Source organism: Antechinus flavipes, chromosome 6 (assembly GCF_016432865.1).
Source record: "Antechinus flavipes isolate AdamAnt ecotype Samford, QLD, Australia chromosome 6, AdamAnt_v2, whole genome shotgun sequence".
NCBI lineage: Eukaryota > Metazoa > Chordata > Mammalia > Dasyuromorphia > Dasyuridae > Antechinus > Antechinus flavipes.
This window is the reverse complement of record NC_067403.1, coordinates 201966345-201989843: the sequence shown is the minus strand read 5'-3', so window position 1 is coordinate 201989843 and position 23499 is coordinate 201966345. Positions and strand designations below refer to the sequence as shown.

At 37.7% G+C, this 23499-nt stretch overlaps 1 protein-coding gene across 2 annotated transcripts in view; it reads left to right on the top strand.

Annotated features, from left to right (window-relative positions):
• PDE6B (phosphodiesterase 6B) overlaps positions 1 to 23499 on the top strand; it is an 81898-nt gene that overhangs the window by 37926 nt on the left and 20473 nt on the right. For both annotated transcript variants that reach the window (XM_051964855.1, XM_051964854.1), the window contains 12 exons: positions 1039 to 1103; positions 2903 to 2969; positions 3250 to 3297; positions 3498 to 3647; positions 7651 to 7794; positions 8674 to 8739; positions 9929 to 10075; positions 11766 to 11873; positions 14470 to 14579; positions 15183 to 15270; positions 16237 to 16337; positions 16792 to 16899. In XM_051964855.1, the coding sequence (XP_051820815.1) occupies positions 1039 to 1103; positions 2903 to 2969; positions 3250 to 3297; positions 3498 to 3647; positions 7651 to 7794; positions 8674 to 8739; positions 9929 to 10075; positions 11766 to 11873; positions 14470 to 14579; positions 15183 to 15270; positions 16237 to 16337; positions 16792 to 16899 (1202 nt within the window). The remainder of the gene's footprint in view (positions 1 to 1038; positions 1104 to 2902; positions 2970 to 3249; positions 3298 to 3497; positions 3648 to 7650; positions 7795 to 8673; positions 8740 to 9928; positions 10076 to 11765; positions 11874 to 14469; positions 14580 to 15182; positions 15271 to 16236; positions 16338 to 16791; positions 16900 to 23499) is intronic.

The window sequence follows — 23499 nt, the reverse complement described above, 5'->3', positions numbered from 1 at the left end:
AGTCATTTGTAACTCTGATCTCTTTCAGACTTAGGATAACCCTTTGTAGAGGAAAGGGAAGAAAGAAGTGAGCCAGCCAAGGGGAGAGGCTGAAAGGGGTGACCCTCACCCTATGGGAACATGGGAAACCTAAGGTTGGGTCTAATGATACAGCTCAGCTGTGTTGATATTCACAATTTTGAGAATGAAGATGTGCACTGGGTGACTGGATTCATGTGACTGAGTACGTCAGAATATGGGTGTATAAGTACGAGAGGATCTTTATGTGATTATAAATATATATGTGTATGTGTATTGTGAATATGAATGTGTACATGAAGCCACGTGGATGACTGTAAGATCATTGAATTTGGAGTCTAATTCAAGATGGAAAATGCTGACCACATCCTGAGAAAGAACTATGGAGTCTAAAAGCAGATTGAAGCATACTGTTTTCATTGGTTTTTTTCCCTTTCTCATGGTTTTCCCCTTTTATTTTGATTCCTCTTTCACAACATGATTAATGTGGAGATGTTTAACATGATTGTACACGTATAATCTGGATCAGATTGCTTGTTGTGTTGGGGAGAAGGGAGGGAGAAAAATCTGGAACTCAAAACCTTACAAAGATGATTGTTGAAAACTGTCTTTACATGTAATTGGGGAAAAAATATTAAGTTAAAAAAAAAAGAATTTGGAGTTCAAGGACTTGAGTTAGAATTCCAGCTCAACTACTTAAGCTTAGCCAAGTGATCTTAGCCAAGTGAATTGTCTTTCTGGGCTTTCCAGATCCCTTTGGAGGAAGGGGAACAGTCTGATCAGTCATTACACAGCTGCCCCTGTAAAATGAGAGGACTGGATTAGAGAGGACCTCTACAATTCCTCCCAGCTCTATGATCCCTTGGGTGTGTATTGGTGTATGTGCATGGGTATGTGGCCTTCATTATGGCTGTGATCTCAAGATATATCTGCAACAGCCTTTGTCACTCAGTGGGGCCCCAAAGAGAGCAGGACCTTGAAAAAAAAATTGTAATAAGTTGGTGTCTTTTTTTTTTAAAGGAAATCCAGTTTTACAAAGTAATTGACTATATCCTCCATGGCAAAGAAGATATTAAAGTTATTCCGTAAGTGAGCACACCCCTCAGGAAGTTGGTGGAGATACAAATGAAGGGGAAATACCATATTAACATACTCACTATAATTTGGTATAACAGCATGGCACCCAGAAACATAATGAAACAGTATCATATACTGTAACAGAATGCCTTGTACATTGTTGATAGGTGGTGAATGTTTATTTGTGTTAATTGAATCTTATTGAACCGACATGTAATACAAAGTGACACAAGTAAATGCAATGGGAAGGAAGTAGTTTTGCTCAGAAAAAGAGTTTGAAGTCCCTTTATTATGGAATCTCTTTCCCTCCCTCTCTCCTTCCCTTCCTCCTCCTTCCTCCCCATCTCTACCTCTCTTTTTTCTCTTCCCTTCTCCTCTCTTCCTTCTTCTCTTCTCTTCTTTTCTCTTCTCTATCTTTCTCTGTGTGTCTTTCTGCTCCCTCCTTGTCTTTGTCTCTGTCTCTCTCTGTATGTCTCTGTCTCCCCCCTTCCCTTTCTCCCTGTTTCCCTCCTTTTCTTTCTCTCTCTCTCTCTCTCTCTCTCTCTCTCTCTCTCTCTCTCTCTCTCTCTGTTTCTCTCTCTGTTTCTCTCTCTCTCTCTCTCTCTCTCTCTCTCTCTCTCTCTCTCTCTCTCTCACACACACACACACACACACACACACACACACACACACACACACACCACCTTGGTCAACCCAGAACCTCTTGATGAAGGGACTATAGGGAACATTTAGGGAGATGAAAGAACAGGGGATTCCCTCCTGATTCTTGATCCCATAAATCAAAAATGTCCCTGGATTTCCCCTAATTCTCCTTGGTGACCCATTAGAAATCTGCCATTCAGCAATGGAACTCAGTAAAATGAAAAGTGCCCCAAAAAGGGAATGAGATCTGGGTTAATCCCAGCCCTCCAATTCATTATTTGTGTGACTTTTGATAAATTGCTAATTCAATTAAATAAATATTCATTAAACACATATTATGTGCAAGATACTTAGAAACATAAGAATATAGAAAGTAGAATGCATTTGCCTGTTTCACTCTTACCTTCTTAAAAGCTTGAGACTTCAGAATTCTCATCTTCTTTACCTCATGCTCAGTTCCTAAATCCCTTTGTCATCTCCCCCCTATATATCAAAACCTACAGCCTTTATGAAGCCTTTTATCCTAGTTGTGCATGTATTTATAACTCAAGTCCACACGTGTGTATATGTAAATATATATGAACTAGATTCTCCAATCCCATAGTAGCCCCATGACTTTCATAGCCTAGCTCTCACTGCATCATAATTTTTTTTTATTTTTGTTTTTGTTTTTTTTGCTGAGGCAATTGGGGTTAAGTGACTTGTCCAGGATCATACAGCTGGGCAGTATTAGGTGCCTGAGGCTGAATTTGAACTCAGGTCCTCCTGACTTCAGGGTCAGTGCTCTATCCACTGCACCATATTAATGTCCTCTCTGCTCTTCTCCCCAGGAGTGATTCTGGTAGTGACTTTTAAACAAATTAGCCAATCTGCCCATTTCAATCAAATAGTTGTACAAAACAAAAGATTTGACTGGAACTAAATTCATGGGCTTCCCTATTTCCAGTTCTGTTTCATGGTTGTCTCTTGGCCAAGGCTAAATTCATGTCATCAAGATATACAAAGCCAGTCAACTTCTCTTAAAGTTCTAGAGCTTCCATATAAGCATAAATATGTATGTGTGTGTGTGTGATTCTATGTACACGTGTTCTAAATACAAGTATTCTGATGGAGTTCTTTGAATGTTAGACTGGATAAAACCATTCTTCATTTCTCTTTCCCTCAGAACTCCCCCAGAAGATCACTGGGCATTGGTCAGCGGCCTCCCAACCTACGTAGCAGAAAGTGGCTTTGTAAGTCCTTTGGATCATTCTAATGTCATTAGTGGCTTGAGACTAGTGCACTTGATAAGCTGCTGGCATTTATACTCGGCTATTTAAGGACATGGTCATCTTCCCTTATCCTCCCCAACCCACTTAAGGTTTAGTGAATGTGAATATTTTTGTTTATACTCATCCATCCATATAGAGACATGGTTGTTTGTGTATAAGGTTGTGGGTCAAGTAACTCTTCAAAATTCCATCTGATGCTGTAACTGCTCCCAGTGAAATTATTTTTCTGATTCTTCCCCAGATCTGTAACATTATGAATGCCCCTGCAGATGAGATGTTTCAATTTCAGGTAAGTATTTGTCTATTTGTTGATAAGAAGTGCCTTTTGTTTGAGAAAAAAATTGCTTCTGTTCAGAAAAGATGCACAGAAAATTGTCTGCCTGAGTGGCAAGACAGTAACATCAAAGCTTCCTATGTGACAAATTCAAAAAAAAAAAAAAAAAAAAGGCCCTGAGTACTTAGTCGTTCTTTTTTTCTGTCTTCATTTAGAAAGAGCCACTAGATGAATCTGGATGGATTATTAAAAACGTCCTCTCCATGCCTATAGTCAACAAAAAAGAGGAGATTGTTGGAGTGGCTACTTTTTACAACAGGAAAGATGGGAAACCCTTTGATGAGCAAGATGAAGTTCTTATGGAGGTAAAACAACTTACCTGGGTACAAGGACAGAACATTGCTGACCAAAATGTCCTGAGCACAGGAATAAACTTTCAGGAATAAGAACATTCTGAAAATGGGAATAGAGGGTTATTTTACCAATATGGGATTAGACCTTTGGGAGACAGAGTGTTTTGGATGTGAGAACAAAAAATCAAGGATCAAAATATTAGAGATTTAGGAGTAAACATTTGGAATTAAAGTATTTTGGGTATGGGGTAAAATATTGAAGAATTTTGTGTCTGTGATTCTAAATGTAAGTAATCTAAATATAAGTATTCTGATGGATGGAGTTCCTTGAGGATTAGGCTGGATAAAATTCTTCTCCATTTCTCATTCCCCTAGAACTGCCCCAGTTGTGGGCACTGGTTATGGGAATAGAACTTTGGAAGCTAACACCTTTAAGGTTTAGAACTGGAGCACTGAAAGAGTATGCAATCATTCACTTTAAATCTGGTCAGTCAGTGTTTTAGGAGTTTCTTCTCCTTCTTCCATCATCAGGTTCCTTGATTTGAGAGAACATGTCACTGTTCTGGTGGGAGAAAGAACAAGAGAACATTACAGAATCTTAGAGTTTGAGGGAAACTAAGAGGTTGACTCTATACTTTAACAGGACCATTCCCTATGTAAATGTTGTGGTGGAAAGAGCACTGGATTTAAGATTGGAGAACATTGAGTTCAAATCCCATTTCTATACTCTGTGACCTTGGGTTCTCTCATTTTTCTCAGCTACAAAAATGAAGAATATATCGACTCTGAAAAAACCTGTCCTGTTAGTTTTTGTTATTATTCTTGCTAATAACAATAATTACATAGTATATTATATAACCACAAAGTAGATAGTATCAAAATGATTATCCATTTTACGGGTATTAGAAGATCTTCCTTTATTTGGTCCTCCTTCTTCTAGTTAGGGCCAAGTGGAATCTATTTTTTCCAACCCTTTTCCCCACATGCTATCCTATCAAGTTTTTGAAGCTAGTGGCTATTCACCCTTAATCTGAAACGTTAAAGCTAACCCTTCTATGGAGTGGTTTCTTGTCATCTCACCATTCTCAGAATTAGAGAATTTGGAGGAATTTCAGAAACCAAGTTATAGCAAGTAGAACCCCTATAATATACACAGGAAATAGTAATGCTTCAGCATTTCCTTGAAGACTTGAATTGAGTGAGAACCCAACACATTCTGAGATAATCCATTCCACTGATGGATAGGAAATTTTTCCTTTCACCCTCCCAGAATATACCTCACTGGTATTGTTATTTGTTGCTTCCACTTCTGCCTTCTAGAACCAAGCAGAACAAATCTAATCTCTCTTCCACATGACAGCCCTTCAGAATGGACAAAGAGCTGGGCTTGACATAAATAAAAATGAAGTTGAAATCTTGCCTCCAATGCTTACTACTTGTTTGACCTTGGGAAGGTCACTTCATCTCTTAGCTTTAGGCTCCTTCTCTATAAAATGGATTATTGTATCAAATGAGATAATATCAGTAAAGCACTTTGAGTAATAAGTATTACTTAAATGTGATTTATTATTGTTATTATTAATATTTTCTTCTCTTATTCCATAGCTTAATTGATTAAGCACATTATGAAAATCTCTATTATGTTATTATTGTCTTTTCCATTGTTGGACCTTTTAACTGATCCTCACTATAATTGCTAGCATTTTTTATTCCATAGCTATTTTATTAACACCCCCAGTTTATGGTGGAGGGAAATGAGGTTAAATGACTTGCTCAAAGACATGTAGTTGGTGTCTAAGACAGGATTTACACTTAGGTCTTCTTGACTCCAGACCTAGTGTACTACCTAATGGCACCTAGTGTACCATCTAGCTGTCTCTCATGGCATGATCTCAAAGCTATTCACGATTCTGCAGGCCTCTAGTTTATCAATGGCCTTTCTAAAATGGGGTAGCTAGAACTGAATAGAGTACTCCAAGTATGGTCTTACAAGAGAAGAAGTGTAACCATCACCTCTTTATTTCTAGAAGTTTTGCCTTTTGGTGAAATCTAAGATCACTATATCTTTGTGACATCCCACTGTTCACTCATGTTAAATTTGCAAAATTTTCAATTTTGTTTTTTGCTTTGGTTGTTGTTGTTTTTAAATGCAGCCATGGATTTTATTTCTGTCCTTTTTCTTGAATTTTGACAACTGTGAAATTCTGGGAGCTCTATTGCTAGTCTCTCTAAATTCTAACTTATCTCCATGCTATTTAATCTTGGTGGACATACATAGACACTTTCTTCTTCCTCCTTGCCTTTAAGTTTAAAATGTTTTTGATTAAGTTTGTAAGATTTCAGGCAAATGCAAACATTTGTTTAGTTGTTGATTTTTTAACCCCAGGCCTTCTTATGTGAAGTCTATTCCTGACTATATTTTAAGCCATGATCCAGAAATCCAAATCTCATTCTCTATAAACTCCTAATTTCTTGCTTAAAAACTTCTCAATCCTTAGAAATTCTTTCTAGATTCCTTCTGGATATTTTCTTCGTAGCCCTGTGAATCAGCAAAAGTGGGTAGTATTCATCAAATTTGATAAGACTCCATATGTTCTCCATTCCATTTGAGTTCTCATGAGGGAATCATCCTACTTTGATATTATTTTTGTCAGGTATGCCTCATTCTTGGTGAACAAGATGTACCTTATTCTTGCTGAATGAAGTCTATTTCCCTGACCACATTTTCAGATGCATATCATTTCTTAGAGAACAAATCAGTGCGAGTTAAGTCCAGTGTGTTTACCTTTTCAGAAAGGACCTTATATCCAAGAGTATACTGGCAAACATTTAACAACTTATTCTTCAGGGAAAAAAAATACATAGCACATTTCTGAAGCTTAATTTTCATTATGATCATTTTCTAAGTCTAGATAATCATCAACAACAGCAAGAAAAAAAAAATCTTGCCCTGATTTGTAGTGGCTATTTTCAAAATGTAAATGCTCACACTAAAAACGTGATCACCATCCCCAGAGAGCCATTTCAAGACAGCTGCAGCACACCCTTGCTTGTATATCTATTATTCAGTCTCAGGTGCTCAAATATTTTTCCCTTTCTCTTTAATTATATTCCCTTGTGCCTCTTCAGAACTGCTTTCTTCTTATTCCCACTAAAAGATCGACTTCCTTCTTCCTTCCTTCCTTCCTTTTCTTTCCTTCCTTTCTTTCTTTCCTTCCTTCCTTCCTTCCTTCCTTCCTTCCTTCCTTCCTTCCTTCCTTTCTTCCTTCTTTCCTTCCTCCCTTCTTTCCTTCCTTTCTTCTTCTCTTTCTTTTCCTTTTTTCTTTCCTTCATTTTGCTCTCTCTCTTTTCTTTTCTTCCTTCTTTTTCTCCAAAAGAAATACTTCCTATAATATAAGGTTAATCACAATTCTGGTCCATGTAATATAGTGGGGAAAACATAGGCTCCATAGTCAGAGAACCTGAGTTCCAATTTTGATTCTTAGTATCTGTGTGAACATATCCTTTCTGAATCTTGATCTTCTTATCTGTAAAATGTAAGACACTGAAAATCTCAGCACTTTTTCAGATCTAAATCTACAATGTTATGAACAATAGAAGCATATAATGTTTCTACACATATAATGAAACAATCTATAATTTTATGAACAATAGAAAGAAGCATGTTTCTACACATTTGTATGTCCATCTGTATTGCTAGAATGAAACAATATAGTATATAATGATTTATATATATATATATATATTCACATACATATATATAATGTTATAAACAATAGCAGGAAAACCATAGATTTTCATTAAAAGACCACTGAATAAAAGGTAAAAAAACAACAACAAACCTTTCTATTTTCTGATAAACTGGAGAGCGAAGAAGTGTTCTTTGAGCTCTTTTTTTTTTTTTTTTTAATTTTGAGGATGGAGATTCCATCTGCACTTTGAATAAAGATAGCAACTACACATGATAGATATACTACCCTGGCTAACATGATGCTCCTGCCTGCATTTTTTTTAGTCCCTAACACAATTCCTTGGCTGGTCTGTGCTCAATCCTGACACCTATGACAAGATGAATAAACTGGAAAACCGAAAGGACATTGCCCAAGATATGGTGTTATACCACGTGAAATGTGATAAGGATGAAATCCAGGAAGTGCTGGTATTATTTTCCATATAACTTCTTGTGTTTACATATGTGTGTTTTAGTGTGTATCTCTCTACATGCTCAAACACAAGAGCCTGGGAATTTGTCTGCCTACCCCCGTGAGTAACCGTACCTCCCTCTCTGAGTGGCTGTGTACTCTTATACCTACATCTGTTTCTATACCTATCTTTGTCTGTATCTCTGAATGTACATGCTCATGGTCACTCCTTGAAAATTACACATCCAGTCTGGGTCTACTGGAAGTCATTGTTAGCAAACTGCCTTGTGCTCTTGGGCTCTAAATATGTACCTCCCTCCCTCTTGTTGTGTTTGTCCATGTGAAGCTTAAATCTGGAAATCTGGGCCTGACTGGGGTGATAGTGATGATGGGGAAGCACATTTGTCTCATCAATCCAAGTAAAATATTTTTTAAATAAGCAGTAGGTCCTGAAAGTCACCATAAGATGCTATTGAAATCCCTGCTCTGTGTACTAACCTATTTTTGATTAGATAGACATAACTTATGAAGATGTACCATTACAGAGTACATAGAAATGACATTAGGCTACTTGAGCAGCAGGTACTTTTTATTACAAGTTTCCTTGAATTTAGTTTCCTGGAGACCAAGTATACCAAAATTCCCTAAGCAGGGCACTGAAGGACCCAGATTAAGGTCTCAAAAATCATATGGCTGACACATTCCTGATTCACAAGGGAAAAGAGGTTCCAGTGGCCCCACAAGATGGCATCCCAGTAAGTTTAGGAAAGCCCAGAAAACCAAATTTATAAACCTAATAAATGAGGGTACTTTGGGGAGTAGGGAAAGAGCAGTGAGGAACTTCATAAAGTGTCTGAAATGCTAACTCTGTCCTATAAATTATATTTTTTCTTTAGCCAACAAGAGAACGGTTTGGAAGGGAACCCATGGACTGTGATGAGGATGAACTCAGAATGATCCTGGTAAGGAGTCAATTGTGTCAGGCAGATATAGGGTCAGTAGTCTGATAGAGCAAGGGATAGGAGTTGGAAAGGGGAAGGGAATGAGCAGGTATATCCTGGGGAATGATCTACCTTCTTCTTTCTTTACCTTTTGTTCTATGACTTCTATCTTTCTCTGTCTCTGTATTAATATATTATCTGAATCAAATCTCTTTTGTTTTGTCTCTCCCTCTTTCATCATTTTATAGAACTAAACTTTTTGGATTTCAGTTTCCTCATTTATAAAATGAGGATGTTGGAATATCAGATGGGCATTCTTAGTCTGGGTTCCATGAACTTGCTGATTAAAAAAATTTTTTTCAGATAACTGTATTCATTCTAATTGGTTTTCTTTGTAAAGCTGTATATTTTATTTTATGCATTTGAAAACATGATTCTTTTTAAGAATCCATGGGTTTCATTCAAATTGCCAAAGGGACCCATAATTCAAAAAGATGAAGTACCTCTGAATTAGAGATCTTTAAGATACTTTACAGCTCACAATTCTGGGACTTCCTGCTGCCCCTCACTCTCATTTTCCTGGGACCGAAGCTACAGAACCAAACCTTCTTCACATAGGTTTATGTGTGTGAACACATACAGACACACATACATATAAACATTCACACAAGCACACACACAAATACATTGATATGTATGATATGAAATAAGGATATGAAATAGACCCATAATCGCAAATGCCTGGGTAAGCAATCACTCTTGATCAATGATAGTCAATGCCTTCTCCTCCATTTCTGGTCTTAGAGAGTTGCTTGGGTACTGAGATAATGAGTGATTTGCTCAGGGTGATATAGTCAGTATGTATTAGATGCATGATCTATGTCCTCCTGACTCTGATGTTAGCTTTCTATTCACTATACCATATCACCTCAGTTGCATTTATAAACATATGTATCTGTATCTATCTATATGTGTGTATGTATACACACACACACACATACACACACACACACACACACAAATACATGGCACACACACATTCAAGCATGGTTATACATCATTTCATAGAATATCTCTTTGTAATAAAAGGCCCACTTTCTGACCTTCCAATCATTCTTTTCCTATGTCTCACACTCCCAGAGTTTATGACCTGGGATTAATTAAGGATAATCACCTTGAGATTTTGATCCAAATCCTGCACTCCCCTTAGAAAGATGAGCTGCCAGGACCCAACAAGTTTGACATCTATGAGTTCCACTTCTCAGACCTGGAATGTACGGAGCTGGAGCTGGTGAAATGTGGGATCCAGATGTACTATGAACTGGGTGTGGTCAAGAAATTCCAGATCCCTCAGGAGGTAGGAAGAAAGTGGTCACCTAACGATCTAGTCTGAGCCTCCCACCAGCTCGCTTATTCTTACCTTTCCTTCTGGGGTGAGACAGGGCAATTGGAACATAAAAGGGTGATGGGAGAAGAAGACCAGAGGGGAGAAGGGAAGGAAAGAGGGTGGAATAGAGGATGATAGTTTAATGAGAGGATAGGAGAACAATAAGGACAGAGAGATGATGAGATGATGGAAGGATGTTGGGCATACTAGAGTAATGAGAGTCAGAGAGACTTTAGAGTACAAGAGAAGAAATGACATTTCTGGTGGGGATATCTGAAAACTAGGGATCAGAAAACCAACAGGTTTTCAACTATACCAACCATGTTTAGGGCCCTGCACATCATGCAAGGAACGTGAAGATAGACAAAACTACAGAGCAAATGTACATAGAAATAACACAGATCCTTCATTCAAGGAAGTAACAATCCATGAGAAAGATGTGTCCGCAAATAATAGATACACGAGAGAGTGAGATAAGTAACAGGTGAGGTCAAAGTGCTCAGAGAAATTTGATGAAGAGAGAAGTATCATGTTTAGCTAAAGGAGTTAGTGAGTTTCATGGAGGAATTAACACAAGTGTGGAGCTTTGAAGGTACAGATGGAAATGTGAGGTGAAGAATCAAAGAAATCATTTTAGGTATGGGTGAGCAAAAGTACTTCTAGAGATGAGTAAGAAAAGGAAGAGATCAAAGAACATTTGGAAGTCCACTTGGGCTGAACATTGTCTGAGAAGCTATGGTGTTAGAGAAAGCTAGAAAAGGATAAAGGAAAAAAATTTCAGTTGTCAAAGCATGTATAAGCAGAAATCCATTTCACGTCATCCCTAAAAAGTGGCCATACAACTTTTGCTTCGAACACTAGTAATTTTGTTGGCTTGTGAAATGTACAGTTTCATTCCTTCCACATGGCCCTTTTTGATCTTCATGGGAAGTAGGAGCTTTGTGGGAATAGAAAGTAGGGAGATGAAAGAATTCTCACTCTAGCTCCAACCAGCTCTATAGAAGTTTTAAGTGAAGTGCCAGAGGATAAAGGAAATAAATGGAGCAGAGGTGAGATTTTTTCAGTAGCATTCCCCTAATGTCCCTAGTGGCCATACAAATCAGCTCCATCAGAGCACTGAAAAAAAGCCAAGTAGAATTGTTGGAGCTGGAAAGCCTCTGCCCTAGTTTCTACTAGTAGTCAATATTGCTGTCTTCCCCGCACTTGCACTGAAGTGCAAAATCTTCCCCTGCCTACTTCTCCACAAGCTCTATCTATTATTCCTTATTCTGCCCTTTGACACCAAGCAGAACCTGTTTAAGCCAGCTTCCCATAATTTCTACTGCTTAAAGACCTGTAATAAGTAGAGCTCACTAATGCACAGGGTAGCTTAATGGACCGCTTGTGGACCGCTCTAATTACTAGGAAGCTTTTTCCTTATATCAAACTGAAATAGCTTGAATCAGATTGTGTATGGCCTTGAACACAGGGTAGAGTGTTTCTAACAATTTGAGTAACATGACCAAAGTGGAGTGTTGTGAAAGTTGCTCAGGCAATGGTATGGGAGATGGGCTGGAGGGAGATTAGACTAAAAGCAGGGAGATTAGTTAGAAGGTTGTTATAATAAGCATATAAGGAAACATAAGCTTAAACACTATTCTTTCTCTCACTCTTTTTTCAGGTCTTAGTTCGGTTCTTGTATTCGGTCAGCAAAGGATACCGAAGAATTACTTACCATAATTGGCGCCATGGCTTTAATGTGGCTCAAACCATGTTCACACTTCTCATGGTATGTGTTTGATTGATTTTCACTCCTAAGGAGGGACCTTTGGGCCCAGGTGAGCTTATCTAGTCCTCAATAAGCTCTGAGAATCATAATGGCAAGGAAGGAAGGAAAAGAAGGGAGCAAAAGAGGGAGGGAGGGAAGGAGGAAGAAAGAAAGGAAGGAAGGAAGAAAGGAAGGAAGGAAGCAAGGAAAGAAAGGAAGGAAGGAAGGAAGGAAGGAAGGAAGGAAGGAAGGAAGGGAGGAAGAGAGGAAGGAAGAAAGAGAAGAAGGGAGGGAGGGGGGAAGGAAGGAAGGAAACAAACATTTAACACAAATACAAACAAAAAGAAATACAATCCCTTAACCAATAGGATAATGTGGGTTTTTACAGAGGGATGTTTCAGGTTGACAAAGTCTCAGGGATATTTATTTCCAGATATATTTCCAGTGAAGGATATCTCAAATATTGAGAAAAGTTCTAGGATTATAAAATAAGTTTGGAAATGAGGGAAAGGATACTTCTTTGACTTTGAAGAATATCAGAATGACAACAATCCATTGCAACTTTGAAATAGTTTAGCTTCACTAAAAATGATAGTGAACACAACTGGAGTCCCAAAATACATTAGGGATCCCAAACAGTGGACTAAATATTGTGAAAATGATAACAAAGGTAAAATGAAAATCTTTCATATTAAAAAAAATCAACAGAATAGGGGGTTAGTGAGGTTGGATAATCAGTTGTATGGGGAAAGATCTGAAGTTTTAGTGGACTGCAAGTTCAATATGAGAAAGCAATAGAAAGCATAGCAGCCCAAAAGACTAATTCAATTTTTGACTCCATTGAGATGAGCATGGTAAGTAGAAGGTAATAGTCTCATTGTACTTTGCCTTCCTCTAAACATCTACAATATGGGGTATGGAGTCACATTTTAAGGAAAAAATTATATTATCTGGATCACTTCTAGAGGAGAATAACCTAAAGGAAACAGAGGTATACCATATGAATAGCTGAAAAAACTGTGGATACTTGGCTCATAGAAGAATAAAGCTAGGAAGATATGATGATCACCTTCAGTCATTAAAAGCTAAATCCCTCTTGTCACAGGAAAGAGGGATTTAGCTTGTTCTGCTGGCTCTAAGAGGGAAGAACTAGGAATATTGGTTGGAAGAAACAGAGAGACAGATTTTAGCTAAATGTGAAGAAAAGCTTCCCAACAAATGGAGTTGTCAAATGTGGAATGATGTCTGATTAAGGGATTGTGCGGTTCAGATTTTCTCCTACAATAAGTCACTACTTTTAGCTTAATAACACAGTTTAATGGTTTATGAGATAGTTTAATGATTAACTATCTGGGATAAAAGTGGAATAGTACAATTACAATATCAACACGATAGTAATAAGCAAGATAGCAAAGAGAAAAAAAAGAAGAAAGAGAATATTGAAAGAAAAAATATCACCAACTCAGGGAAGAACCAACACTTGAATCAAATTGTTGGGGAATCTTGGGTCACGGTTTTCAGGATGATCCCAGGCAGAACATCTTCTCTATGGATGAGATTCCAGAGACTCTGGAATCTTCGGTCATTATTATATTATATTATTTTATATATATATATGTATATATATATATATATATATATATATGTCAAAGGACTTATATATTACTTTAGACAAAGAAGGCCTAGTGCAAACCAAAAAAGCTCTCTGCTGAATTTTCCCAAGTGCCCGCATTGGGGGGTTAGCCAGCCCCCTCCATGAGGCTATCATAAGATGTTTATTTTCAGTAAACTGGCTAGGTTTCTGCAGATAAATCATTCAAGATTCCTTAAGGAATTGGCTGGTTGCCTTAAGGTTATATACTGGTCTTCTCCTGAAATCTATCTACTTTCCAGAGTTAGGCTCATGTTTAGGGCAAATATGTGCAGATCCTTCACAGAGACATGGAGGAGCTTCTATCCTATGTATTTACCAAATGGACCACCCTAGAAGTGATGGATTGAGCCTTACTAGAAAAACATCTCTAGTGAGCTTTGAAGCTTAGTGCCCAGGGAATGAGAACAGTTCACATTCCAGAGTGAAGGAGAACAACATTGTTGTGTAATGACCCTGCTTTGGGAAGGGCTTCATGATCTGGTGAACATGTGACCTGGGATAGAAGAAAATGACAGATACCAAAAACCCAGTTATTCATTAGAGGCCTAGAAGAGACTTTAAAAGAACTTAGTGAGAGAGAAATGTGCTGAGGCAATTGGTAATTCAAAGCTAGAATTCAGTAGAGAGATTGGGGGATGAATATATAGATCTGTGCATCATTTCCATAGAGATGAAGACTGAGCCCACAAGAAAAAAAATAGTCATCATGAGAGAAAGTACAGATAAAGATGAAAAAAAAGTATAGAACAAAGCTACAGGAGAATACCCAATATTAGAGGAAAGGAAATGGACAAAAATCCAGCAAAAGAGATTGCAGATTGATCAGAGAGGAAGAAGGAAGCAGGGAGGGAGAGACCAGTATAAGGGGATGCAAGGGAGAAGACAGTATCCAGGAAAGGAAGGATGATTGATAGCATTAGAAACTGCAGAGGGACTGAATAGCGAGTCTCTCCTTTTCTGCAGACAGGCAAATTGAAGTCCTATTACACAGATTTGGAAGCTTTCGCCATGGTGACAGCCGGCCTATGCCATGACATTGACCACAGGGGAACCAACAACCTCTACCAGATGAAGTAAGTGCTTTCCTAGAAGGATGCTTACTCTCTCAGGGGCCAGAAATGGGGTGGAGGAGTAGGAGGAGAATTATTTCTACTAGGAGGTGGGAGGAAGAGAAAGTAGATTTGGGTTAATTGAAAAAATAAAATTTAGCATATTATTAGCATAAAAAAGATATCACTATTGAGCAAAGTAAGGGTCATATTACCATACATGATAGCTCTACTATTTGCATGATTTTCTAAATCAAATTGTATTTGGAATGCTCTGGGTTTCAGGAGAATTTTGCTATTTATGTTAATCTTGTAGGGAATTCCCTTCCTCTAAAAACCATACTCTAATCTTATTTATGAGATTCTAAGAGTTAAGAGAAATAAAGGAAGGATGTTTTTTGATAAAATGGTAATAATCATTGGTACCCACGGGTGGGGAAAGGTTAATCATGGGAGGAGAGTATGAAGCATTTGTGGACTCTCTGAACCAAGAGATGGGATCTCTAGAAAGAGAGAAGACTGAGCTCCTCACTTCATGGCACTTAAGATTCTTCCTTATTCCCAAGGCTAATTGTCCACTGTGCTAACTACCATTATTTTTTTTTTAACACAACCCTGTATGAACAGATCCCAGAATCCATTAGCAAAGCTCCATGGCTCATCAATTCTAGAAAGACACCATCTGGAGTTTGGAAAGTTCTTGCTTTCAGAAGAGGTCTGTATCAGTACTCCATCAGTATCAAGTTTGGGATTTGCCATAGCTGGTGATAAGGAGGGGTTGGGCAGGGAGCTTTAGCTGTTCTGGGGTACAACTACTTCAAACTCCAGCCCTTTCTAGCCACTTAAAACATGGAAGAAACAATCTCACAACCCTTAATCCTTCCGCCAAATGCTCCTGATCCAGGGAACTCCCCTTCCCCATCCCACTATTTCTAAGCATAACCCCACTCCACTTCAGAATACACACACACACACACACACACACACACACACACACACACACACACACGTCCGTAGCCATACACATATACATGTGTACATGTATGCAATGGCTCTGGGGCAGTAACCATGAAAATGAGATCCTATGAGCAGAGGATTCAAGGGTATAGGCTGTTAAACTGAAGAAATGCAGAGGGGAAAGTGGTTCACAGGGTTTAAAATATAATAAAAAGAAATTATTTTATTAAAGAAAAGCCCCAAGAGAATAGGCAATTAAGTTAATTAAATTCATTTTTTAGAATTCACCTATATTGAATTCATAAAAAGCCCATGATTGGTCCCAAGCTGGGGAGGGAAGAGAAAGGAATCCTATCTTGGCTGGAAGCCTAGATGGGGTGATCTCAAGAGGAGGGGTTGCTTCTCAATGCTTCTATTAAAATAATTTTGAGAACCTTTCATTGAGTTCAAATGGAAAGGAGAGTTTTATTAAACCAATTGTTTTTAGTTCATTGTTTGTTTGATCAAACAGTTTCCTAAATTGGAAAGATGCATTATAGGCTTTTTTGAATCCCAGAATCAAACTGTTTTCTGCACTGGGGTAGCACCATCTGCTGGTTTCCTGACTAGCTGTTTCTGGCCATATTCTTCTCCTCCCTGTGAACCAAGTCCCTCTTTTCCATTGTACTCAACAATTACAAATATGACCTTTTAATGTGGTTCTAACGTGGAATCTTTGCTTCAGAGCCTGAATATCTATCAGAACCTGAATCGTCGTCAACACGAGCACGTAATCCACCTGATGGACATCGCCATTATTGCCACAGATCTGGCCCTCTACTTCAAGTATGGCCAAGCCACAGAATCCTGAGTACCCAGACTGCAGTCCCCTGGATATAAGATCAGACTTCTCTGTTCCCCATAGGAATGCTGGGTCCCAGCTCTGTGTAAAGGACTTGGGGAGGAGAAACCCCAAGAAAAGGGAGGGGGCATTCAATACTAGAGGAAGAAGATATGAAATTGAAGTCGCCCACTTTAAGAACTAGAGCTTTAAGACTCGGCTTAGGCTGAGGTAGAAAGAGGGAGTGAAATGGTGTGGGGTGGAAGTGGGATGGAATAATTTCCCAAGGAAAATCCTTGAAGCATTGCTAACCAGTTATAAATATTTGCTGTGGAATCTTAGTGAAGATGCAGTCAATGGGATCTGGGGCAGATAGAAGGATGGATATCAGCCTGTCCATAGGGAGTCATTCATCTCTCTCTATTATGTCTCTGATCCCTACCTTCCTTGTGTCCTAAGAAAAAGAACAATGTTTCAGAAGATTGTGGATGAATCCAAAGGATATGAAGACAAGAAAAGCTGGGTGGAATACCTCTCCCTGGAGACAACAAGGAAAGAGATTGTCATGTGAGTGCCTTCTTTCAGGAGAAGGTGTCCTGATGCCAGGAAAGGCTGTGGGAAAGGCGCATTTGTGATAGAGACCAACTCCTATGGCTGATTGGCTTGGATGGCTCTCTTTTCCCATTTAGAAAGTTATTAGGCCAGCAAGTCAGTGTCCACCCTGTTTATTACCCCTGTCCCCAAGTCAGTATCTACTTTGGTTCATTGCTTCCCTCTCAGGCATAAAATGGAAGAGTTGGAAGGGATTCAAAGAGAATTGAGTCCTGTCTCCCTAAAGTTTAATTTCTATATAATCCCCAAATTTTTATACTTTAAAAGTATCATCAAGGAAGTTGAAAGCTGTGACCTGAGCAAAAGATAGGACTAAATTTTGTTTTAATATAAATTGTGTTTAAACTTGAATAAGTTTGACTAGCTTAAAACTGCACTAAGTTATTAAGGATAGCCTTTGTGTGTGTCTTTTTTTCCTTTCCCTGGATTCCTTGAATACTGTGGATACATTTCATCCCTTTCCTATTCAAAAAGGGAAAGAAGGAAGGGAGAGTGTTCTGGAATTAGCTGAGTCTGTGATAATTTAGCTTTTCTGGGACTGCCTGAGCTGTGATTCTGATTATTTACTTGCCTGAGTGTCTGGTTCCCATCAGCCTCAAGGGGTGGCTTGAGAACATCCTAGATCCCTCTCCTCCTCCTTCACCACTGGAAGTCCTAGGACTGATTATTTATAGTCTCTGGAAACAGCTGGATGTATTGGAGGGAGTTATTGAATAGAGAGTGTTGTAGCAATGTTGGTGCATTTGTGTTATTAAAGCCATTTCACTCACTCCCCCACCTCCAGCCCTGGACTACAGCCTTACCCTTACTGAGCCTCATATTGTATTGCCACTCATCTTGGAGGGGCATCAAGAGCACTCATTAACATTCTAATCCAATAGTAAATAGCATTTATGATCTGGACCTTAGTAGAAAATTAGGAGTAGGGATATGTGGGAGTATGGGAGTAGGGGTGGGGAACTTTAAGATTACATGATGAACTGAGCAATTGTCCAATGTTGGGGAATGAAGGTGCTTTGTAATATGAGTTTTTAGCAGTATTCAGATATTCCCTGTTGAAAAAAATGATGCAGTGTGACCATAATGTTAAAGAATTTGATGGGGGTATCAGTTGCTAGTTGCCTTTATCTCTTTATTTTGGCAGTTAGGATCATATATTTCTGCACAAGCAATTCTGGGTAATGGCCCTGGACAAACTTAAAGCTTCTTTAGCTATAGTTTATTCCCATGTGGAAGATAAATGATTTTCCATTGAGTATTTTGCCCAGGCATTTACCCAGGAATAATCAGTTGTTAACACATAGGTAGAAGAATGTGCATTTGAGTGATATGATAAAGAAAATGATTAAGTAACAGCAAACTAGCAACAGACATTCGATGGATGGAAGGCAGAATAACTGGAGGCAGAGATGAATTAGGAGGCTGTTGATTGACTGTTGTAGTAAGTCAAATGTGAGATGATAAGATCCTGGATGAAAGTTGGGCAGAGTGAATGAAGATGCTCATGTGACTTCAAAAGATGTTTCAAGGCAAGAAGTAATAGGATCTTTGGTGATTCTATGGATATAAGGAAAGCAAATGAAAGAAAAGTTCAGAATAACCGAGAGTCTTTAGCTTGATCATCTTTTATAGTAGAGACATCAATATTTGGAATAGAAGTCGATTTGTTGGAGGAAGATGAGCTTGAAGAACACAGTGACTTAAGGTATCCACGAGAGATCTCTATAAAGTAATTGACAATGTGGACCTAGAGGTTGTGATAAAGGAGGATGAAGATGATGATGTTGGCGATAACTTTTATTAATAAACCACTTTAAGGTTTGGAAGGTATTTTCTTCACAACAATCCTATAAGCTTTCAGTTGCTGAAGTTGCAATTGACTCTTTGTGATCATGTTTGAGATTTTCTTGGCAAAAATATTGGAGCTGTTTGTTATTTCCTTCTCCAGCTCATTTTGCAAAAGATGAAATGGAGAAAAACAGGGTAAGTGACTTGCTCAGGGTCACACAACTGGTAAATGTCTGAAGCAAGATACTGAACTCTGGAAGGTGAATCTTCCTAACTTCATACCAGTACTCCATCTACTGTACCATCTAACTACCTTCCCCACCCCAAGATAGACTATTATTATCCACATTTAAAATATGTAGAAACTCAGTCTCCGAGAGGGTATGTCCATGATAATAATAATTAGTGTTTGTGGTAGGATTTGGACTCAGGTGTCTTGAATCCAGGGCTGACACACTTTCTACTACATTATGCTATATTTAAAAATAAGCATTTTGAAGTTCTCTTCATGAAGGTGATAATTGAAGCTAATGGTTTAATCACTTGCTAGAGATATTTTGGGGAAATTCCTATACTGGAATGGATCAGAACTCTATAATAACATTTTATGATCATCTTATAGATCTCTATAATAGATTATCCCTTATTATGGGATTCATTTAATGACAGACAGACTCAGTCTCCATAGAGATGCATCTGAGAAAATATCTTCCCAGCTGCTAATAGGGACATTTCTTTTCTTTCTATTTGCTGCTCCAAAGGTAAGTGAGTTAAATCTTTAATTCTGTACCAAATTCTGCACACATATATTGTATCTAGGATATATTATAATATATTTAATATGTATAAGATTGCCTGCCATCTAGGGGAGGGGGTGAAGGGAGGGAAGACAAAAGTCGGAAAAGAAGTGAGTGCAAGGGATAATGTTGTAAAAAAAAAAATTACCCAGGCATATGTTCTGTCAATAAAAAGTTATAATTTTAAAAAAATTCTGTACCAAAGTCTAAATGAAATCATCAACCATAAATGCTGCCCCATTCTACTGATTTCAGTTATTTTGGCTAGGGGCTAAGGAGTTTGGATCTGTACTAATTGAGACTTAAGAAGGCCTCTAGCTTCCTTAGAACTATCAGAAAGAATCTCACTAATTAACCTTTGAATATCATCATTGTGGCAAAGAATACTTTCTGAAGAATGTTTCCTTGGATCTTATGTTTCAAACCATCATCCACTGAGTCACAGCTCATGCACAATAAATGCTTAAGAATTATATCCTTTGAATCAGACAATATAGCTGCAGTCCTCCAGTATTTGATTAATGAAGTGTTGGTGAATCTTGTAAATATTACGTCCCTTGGTCCAAATTCTAATTTTCTTCCAGTGAAAGAAGAACATATGCCACAGGTTTGCATAGTATGTACCTTATGCTCTTCTATGGTTTATATTGTAAGCCCAAGAGATATAGCAGCCATTAGAGTCAAGTAATCTTTCTAGAGTTTGTGTTTGGTGCAGAAGGGCTAAGAATAGATCCATGTAATGTAGAAACCAAACAGGAACTGGGTTTGACAAAGAGCATATAATCTAGCAATATTTCTTAGAGACCATGAAGTATTACTGTTAATTCATCCCTGAATATGGAGGACCATTGAACCTTGACATGCTTTTTGAGAGAAAAGTATGTCATAAATAGAGTTCAGTGAGAAAAGATCTTCTGAAAATTAAACAAAATTGTCATGGCAATAACCATGCCCCAGGCATCCACTTTTTTTTTTATAAAGAAAGACATCTTTGAATTTGTTACTGGAACCAATCTTACTTAAAACCTATTAGAAATGGGAAACAGGTCAGAAGCTGAGGCTGTACATCTCTCAGTTATACACTATTCTTGCCAAATGATTTTGGCAGGGGAAAATTACACCAGGATGCATTGGAAGTCCCATCTGCCCTAGAGATATGTCAATGTTACTTGAAGAGCTCAAAGGACTCATCATAGGCTTAACAACCCAAAAGAATTTAGTTCATTTTAAAAAGGCCTGGATCTTCTCAGGTCATCATGCCCTTTTAGAATTCTTACCTTCACCTATTTTTTTGTCTGGATAATGTTCTCAGAATGAGAAATATCAATACTAGTGTATTATCTTGAAGTTTGGAATTCAAGGAGAAAGATACCTGGTTAGAATCATTAGTCACCCCTAAAAATGTCACAGCAACAATAGAAAAACAGAAATGGATCCGGCTATCGTACTTACAAGGGCATTCTATGATACTAATAATATACTGCATAGAAGTGATTTTTTTGGCTCATCAAATTTATCCCTCTTCCCCCCCCCCATTTGAAAGGTTCTTTATTTAATTTCAAATATGTTTCTCATTAGAATTCAACATAGCCACTATCTTACCCATAGGTTATTCTAGTAAATTTTTGAACTTTATAAAAAATTTCATTAGCTGTTGCTCAGTTATGGCATTTGCAACATTATCCTTAAGAGCATTCAAGAAAAGTTTTGACATAGACAAAATAATTTTGATATGACCTTACAAGAAAAAGTCTTACACAAAACAGATCAAATGACCAAGGTGGTCAAGCAAGAGGATCTTTTCTACAAATCCACTGTCATCCAGAAAATTAAATTTAAATTTAAAACATCTTATTCAAAATTCCCAAAACTAAATTAATATAAAAGAAACTAAATAATCAAACTTTCATTTTTTGCAAGTTCACATTTCTACTTCTAAAGTTATTAATGCTTAAAACTGCACTAAGATTTTTGGGACATGTTGCATATATTTGAAAGACATATCTGAGACCCAGAAGAATATGGCACTCCAAAGGAGAATCTAGGTCATATATAAGTACTGGTTTGAGCATAGGAACAAGAAATGCAAAAGAGAGACCAATAGAATCCTACGGCCCTTTTATAAGACTACAGCCATGAAATTAAAAGATGTTACTATAACACAAAAATCTCCTGTAGTAGAATCTTTCTGGGCCTTAGATAATATATTTCAAGCCTTTTAGTACAATTTTGTGACTGAATTCAATGACATATTAATTTGTATTACCATTGATCTGGAAAATTCACTTTTTAATCTTTCATATTTTGTACTTCAAGTCGATATATTTCCTCAAATACCAATGGCAACACAAGAATAAATTACCCTCATGGAGGCTGGGCTTAGAGACAAAGTAGGAATCATAGGAGATTTTTGTTGACCAACAGAAATGGATGTAGTCATATCATTTGATCATTTGATCAAATCCAATATTGCTTCTGTTTCTCCCTCTGTCATCCTCATTCAGTCCTTTTCACCATGCTTTTCTTTTGGTTCATATATCCTTCACCAAAGGACTTATTAATATACAGTGTATTCTAAAAATCTTAGTGTGTTTAAGCTATTAGACCTTAAAAATGGCACTGACTTTTGACATATCCTTTGGAATGATACATCCTGTTTTAAGAAGTGGTTACTTTTGAATAAGGCATTTCTTTTTAAGTTATGTTCCAGTCATGAGTCATATCTGTTATTTTTCAGTCATTCAGTTGTGTCCAACTCTTCATAATTCCCTGGACCATAGCATGCCCTACCCTTCTATCTTTCACTGTCTGTCCAAGATCATGTTTGTTATTTATGATATTATTCATCTCATCCTCTGCTATCTCCTTTTCCTTTTGCCTTCAATCTTTCCCAACAGCAGAAGTTGGGTCTTTTCTAATAACTCCCTTCTTCTCTCTAAGTGGCCAAAGTATTTAAGCTTCAGCTTCAGTATTTGTCTTTTCGAAGAATAGTCTGAATTAATTTCTTAGTATTTACTGATTTGATCTTCTTACTGTAAAGTCTTTTCCATCACAACTCAAAAACGTAGATTCTGTGGTGGTCAGCTTTTCTTGTAGTCCAATTCTGAGTCATACGTTGCAAAACTGCAAGTTTGACTCTATGGACATTTGTCAGCAAGGCGATGCCTCTGTTTTTTAGTATGCTGTCCATTTTTGCCATAGCTTTTCTTCCAAAGAGCAACGTGCTTTAATTTCATGGCTGTAGTCACCATCTGCAGTGCTCCTTGGGCCCAAAAATATAAAATCTGAAACTACTTCCATCTCTTCCCCTTTTATTTGCCAGGAAGTGATGGGACCAGTTGCCAAGACCTTAGTTTTTTTTATATTAAGCTTCAAGCCAACTTTTACATTATGGTCTTTTACCCTCATCAAAAGACTTCTGAATTATTCTTCACTTTCTGCCATCAGATTGACAATATCAATGTATCTGAGATTATTGATCTATCTCCCAACAACCTTAATTCTGGCTTTTGATTCATCCAGCCTGGCACAAATGAGACCAAAGAGCTAATGTATTCTGTCCTGGTCAGACCACATCTACAGCATTGTGTTCAGTTCTGTGCATCATATTTTATGAAGGACATAAGCTAAAAGAAGGAAGGTATCCACAGGATAGTAAAGTGACTTAATGAAATAATGATAATAATAAGAGTTTACATTTGCATAGTACTTACTATATGCCAGGTACTGTCCTAAGTACTTTACATTTATTGCCTCCTTTGATCTTCACAACAACCCTCGGAGGTAGGTGCTCTGATTATCTCCACTTTAGGAAGAGGAAATAGTTGAACAGAAGTGAGATCATGTATCCAGGGTCACACAGATAGTACTTCTCTGAAACCAGATTTCAGCCCAGGTTTTTCTGACTGTCATCCAACATTGTAGGTCTTCAATGGAGACTGGATAATCCCTCTCAGAGGTATAATAGGGA